The 5,039-nt window shown below is 43.3% G+C and overlaps 1 protein-coding gene across 1 annotated transcript; it reads left to right on the top strand.

Moving 5' to 3' along the window:
• The first annotated feature begins 1,987 nt into the window (after nt 1-1,987).
• On the top strand, nt 1,988-4,057 carry LOC120763193 (fatty acid-binding protein, liver-like). Its single transcript, XM_040086336.1, has 4 exons — nt 1,988-2,110; nt 3,127-3,299; nt 3,586-3,675; nt 3,949-4,057. The coding sequence occupies exons 1-4, from the start codon at nt 2,044-2,046 to the stop codon at nt 3,997-3,999; spliced, it is 381 nt and encodes a 126-aa protein (XP_039942270.1). The 5' UTR covers nt 1,988-2,043; the 3' UTR covers nt 4,000-4,057.
• Nucleotides 4,058-5,039: the final 982 nt, after the last annotated feature.

Genomic DNA, 5,039 nt, shown 5'->3' with positions numbered 1-5,039 from the left:
ATCTCAGTACTGCTTTGAGTATATCCACGATGAAATCACTCCAGCTGTGGGTGTATGGGCAGCCAGGAACTCTGTGAACAGCCTGGAGTCTGTGCTCTGAGCCAGATAGCTGCAATCTTCCCAGAGAGAGGGGTCTCGCTAGAGACAGCCCTGAGGGTCTTGGACAGCCCCGGCAAGAGGCAGCCTTGGCAAGAGGCAGCCAGGGGCTGCCAGTGATTTCTGCTCTCAGCAGTGACTTCAGCTCCCAGCAGTGATTTCAGCTCCCAGCAGTGATTTCTGCTCTCAGCATTGGTTTCTGCTCTCAGCAGTGATTTCAGCTCCCAGCAGTGATTTCAGCTCTCAGCAGTGATTTCAGCTCCCAGCAGTGATTTCAGCTCCCAGCAGTGATTTCAGCTCTCAGCAGTGATTTCAGCTCCCAGCAGTGATTTCAGCTCCCAGCAGTGATTTCTGCTCTCAGCAGTGATTTCTGCTCTCAGCAGTGATTTCAGCTCCCAGCAGTGATTTCTGCTCTCAGCATTGGTTTCTGCTCTCAGCAGTGGTTTCTGCTCTCAGCAGTGATTTCTGCTCTCAGCATTGGTTTCTGCTCTCAGCAGTGGTTTCTGCTCTCAGCAGTGATTTCTGCTCTCAGCATTGGTTTCTGCTCTCAGCAGTGGTTTCTGCTCTGCCTTTTGAGGATATCCCAGGCCGACTCAGGGACAGACAGACAGACAGCCAGCAGTGCCATGTTGTATGGCCGTTCCTCAGGGTTGCCTTTATTGTCCAGCGCCCTGCCAAGGGTGGCCAGGGACAGCAGCTCCCTGCCGAGCAGGGTTAACCCTGGGGTATTTATGGGGGAAAGCAGGGGTGGTACCAAAGGGGAAGAACCAATGGGTTGGAAAGGTAAATCAGAGCATTATGGGTGCCTTTCCGGACCGGAGGACTGCCTCACCTAGGCTCTCCTGTCCCCGAAGGGGTGAGAAGAGTTTATCACATTCCATTCAAGGGACATCTCTCCAGGGCAGAGGCCTGGCAGGTTCACCCACCACCACAACCTCCACACATAAAAGTGGCCCTGCAAATCAGGAATTCTCACAGGTAAATGTAATCACAAATCTGGTTCCTTCTGTGCGAACCTTCTTTAAAATTATCTACTAAAAAAAGGGTTGTGAATTGGTAAAAAGCTGAGCATTGAGTTTCTATTTAAATAGAATGAAAAGTTAGCATAGAGAGGTCAGCCACCCCTGGGATACAGGCTCCGTTTGAATTAAGCAATATAAGTGCAAGACACATAATCTAATAAAAATCTTCCAAAATCAACAGTCAGGCCTGCACAGCCAGCAAGGAACATCACTCAAGGGCTGGAATGAGGGAAGAATTCCTTCTGCAGTTGGTGAGAAGAAAAAATAACACATCCTATTTGCTTCCTGCATTCACTCTCCAAGCAATGTTCCACGTTTTATCTTTTATCTTCTATTAAAACAAAAAGTAAAAAGAACCTGAATTTAATTCAGTTCAGAGTTAGATGAACACCACTGACATCTGCTGGATTAAGTCATCACTGATGTCCCATTCCAACATGATTTTTTCCCCCTGTCCTCAAGCAAAGGGAGGCCCACAATTTTGAAAGAAATAGAATGATTTTATTAATTCTTTATCCACCATTTAAGGTTCAAGTGCCCGCAGCAGAGAATATTGTGATAGTTAGGAAGTTCCTGCTGTACAATACCAATTACCTTGATCTCCTGTAACTTTACTGAAGAATTCTACTCAAGACACATAAAATCTGTTCAACATAGAAGTTGTGAACAAAAAACAAACAAATGAAGCTGCACTGCAACACTGCCCAACAACGATGGACAATTAACCGAGGTCAGTAACACACAACAAACACAACATCAAGGTAAGAGCAGCATGAACTAGAGGTTATGATCATTAAGAACAAACAAGTGATTAATTATTGCTCCTTCCCAGTTAATAATTAGCTCTCAGACAATTTTGGGCTGGCCTTTCTCTTTCCATAAATAGCATCCCAGTGAGCAGGGAGAGCCCCCGCTGTGTCACACCATGGCGTTCGCTGGCACCTGGCAGATCTACGCTCAGGAGAACCTCGAGCCCTTCCTCAAGGCTCTGGGTAAGTGGCTGCTTCCTCCTCAAATCACTGCCACCACAGCTTTTACTGCTGCTTTTCCATGGATTTTTCCTTTTCTTTCTATGTCAAACTCCCCTGCTTGGTTAAATCTGTTTGATCTAATTTGGCTGTGAAAAGAAGCTGAATGTTGTTTAAATTGATGTAGAAAGGTTACAGATAACCCCCAAACCCCTGTTTTTGTGTTAGATGAGCTGCTCAAGAAAGAGGAGCTATAACAGAAATGAAGTTGTGTTGATTAATTTGTAATTTTAGAAACACATATAACTAGAAACAAGCTGTCAATGACTTTTTCAGCTTCCCAGTTATTGGTACAGAAACTCTTTCTGCAGCACAAATGCTCCTCAGTAATCTGGGAATGATTAACACAGTAAGTGATAAATGCCAGTAATCTCTGAGTGATTATCAAGTGTAGTCTGAGTGATTATCAGGATTAGGAGGTGCTACATTAATAAATATGCATTTACCTTTGCCAACAAAATATTCCCATTGGGGTTCTTCAGAGTAAATATGAGATACTCAGGAGAGTAAGATCCAGTTCCAGTTGCAAAGCCTGGTCTGACAGTGTGACAGAACCAATCCCTCTCCCGGTGACAATGACACCTTCAAGTCATGCCAGGGACATCCCAAAAAAGGGAGCTTGAGGTGCTCCTGCTGTTGCAGCTCTGACGGAACAGATAATCCCCCAACTCCGATTTCCCCAGGAAAATAAAGTAATGCACACGTGCGTTTTTTCATGGAGAATCGTCACCCCGTGGCCACCCCTTAGGAAAAGAATAATCTATGCACAATCTGACACATCACCAAATAGAATATCCAAACCTAACCAGACTAGAAGGAATGGAGCAAAAAGCCCAGAGAGGAGAGAATAATCCAAAACAGGATTTGTCTTTCAACTTGGACATCACTTTCCAGTATTGGTTTGGATCTTTTGTGCCTTTGTTGGACAAAAGAATTTGCTACTTCCATAACAAAATGTCCTGTTTTGCCTATTTTTGCAGGGTTGCCAGATGACACTATCAAAATGGCCAAAGATATTAAGCCTGTTCTTGAAATACAACAAAAAGGCAATGACTTTGTTGTGACATCCAAAACACCCAACAAATCTGTAACCAACTCGTTTACACTCGGCAAAGAGGCTGACATCACCACCATGGACGGCAGGAAGCTAAAGGTAAAGCATCCCAAGAATGGGACATCTCTTCATTTATCCCTAAACCTCAGTTTGCGTGTGAGTGGAATTTGTTTGTACCGTTCCCATCTGCAAACATTTCCATCACTTCAACAAACAGAAATATTCCTAAAACTCCTATTCAAATACTGTGCTCTCCAGTTTAAATTAGCAGCTGTCATTATGAAATATCACTGTAATTTATTTCCTATTTATTAGTCCTCTACTTACTCAAATTGAATGCCAGAATCTAATTTTTTTAAAAAATATTTTTTAAATGTTCCAACAGTGCACTGTGAACTTGGTCAACGGGAAGCTGGTGTGCAAATCAGATAAATTTTCTCATGAGCAGGAAGTTAAAGGAAATGAAATGGTGGAGGTAAGTGCTAGAAAATAAGGGCACTTGCAGAAAAATGCTGAAGGAAAAAATGTTGATTAGCTCATATTGTCTACTGGGGCTAAAGACTGCTCCAAGGAGCACAACCAACTCCAACTTTTCCCTCATCCAAATGTTGTACATACATTTACAGGCAGGTACTGTGACTGTATTTTCTTGTGGACTAGGATGGATATATGCATGGATTACAGACACTTCTGCCCCTCAGCTATAAACAGATTTTCTAAAGTTTAAACGTGTATTTGTCTCCCACAGACGATAACATATGGTGGAGTAACGCTTGTCAGAAGAGGCAAGAAACTCTAAAGACAGATCTCCTCCTCTGTGACACCTTTACATACCTGAAATAAAGTGCACTTTCCACAAGGTGTGATCGTTGTTTTATCTGATCAAACAGTACAGGAAATAATGATGGTTTCTGCTCTCCTTTCACACAACAATTCCCCTTGTTGCAGGACTGTCCCCAGACTGACAGAAATTTGCCTCCCAGACAACCCAACCTGGACATAAATCACATTGTTACAGCTCAGCACAATAATCCTTGGGAGCAGCCAAAAGCTACAGAAATGTTTCTTGCTTTCTTACACACTGAACACACTCAGCTTTAGTTCTTGCATCTAATAAAGTTTAGTCTTTAACCAAACCCCATTCTCTATGACCTGGCCAAGAGAGAAGAATCAGGCATTTGTGGAGCTGATGTGTACCACATGTCCCAGGAATAGAAACAGCAATATTTTAAAAGCTGTGAAGCACTCACCAGTCATTAACAACAGGGATGGCTGTTCTTAAACTGAATTACACGAAAGTACAATTAAGAGGCACTACGACAACAAAGAGAATTAAACATTCTTCCAATTTGCAATGAACTCCCAGTATCTTGCTATGGCCCAAGTTTGTGAAGCTCAAGTAAACCAGACTTTGTTCAGACCCTGCGTCTCCATTAAGTATAAAACACACAGGAGCTGTGCCTAGAACCATTTCTCTGCTGATTAGATCCTATTATCATATCAGCAGCCCCATTTCATAATTAAAGCCACAGCAGATTTGTTAGAATTGGTTTTGGGTGCAAGACCTCCATGAACCAAGTTGCTGGACTGATAATGCCATTTAAAATCCTCATGGGGAGGTTTCATCCCTCACAGGTGAAGAGTGCTGAGTTCACATCTCCCCATGCTACAAGAGCACTTTGTGAGCGGGGAGGGGGTGTTTTAGTTAATGACACAATGTGACACAGGCAACCGGGGAAGTGTATTCTTATTCCGGGATAAGGCTGCTCTCAGGGGGAGTTTCACCGGCATAAAGGATCGTTGTGCTCATTTTGCTTCCCAGGCAGCTCTTAATGCCAA

Source organism: Hirundo rustica, chromosome 25 (assembly GCF_015227805.2).
Source record: "Hirundo rustica isolate bHirRus1 chromosome 25, bHirRus1.pri.v3, whole genome shotgun sequence".
Taxonomy (NCBI): Eukaryota; Metazoa; Chordata; class Aves; order Passeriformes; family Hirundinidae; genus Hirundo; species Hirundo rustica.
Note: the sequence above shows the minus strand (reverse complement) of the source record. Positions and strands in the feature narration are given on the sequence as shown.

Bases quoted from the DNA above. Each gene is read 5' to 3' on its own strand.
- LOC120763193 (XM_040086336.1), top strand. From the start codon at position 2,044: ATGGCGTTCGCTGGCACCTGGCAGATCTACGCTCAGGAGAACCTCGAG. The intron at 3,300-3,585 runs GTAAAGCATCCC...ATGTTCCAACAG, and splicing joins TGGACGGCAGGAAGCTAAAG to TGCACTGTGAACTTGGTCAA. The intron at 3,676-3,948 runs GTAAGTGCTAGA...TGTCTCCCACAG, and splicing joins AAGGAAATGAAATGGTGGAG to ACGATAACATATGGTGGAGT.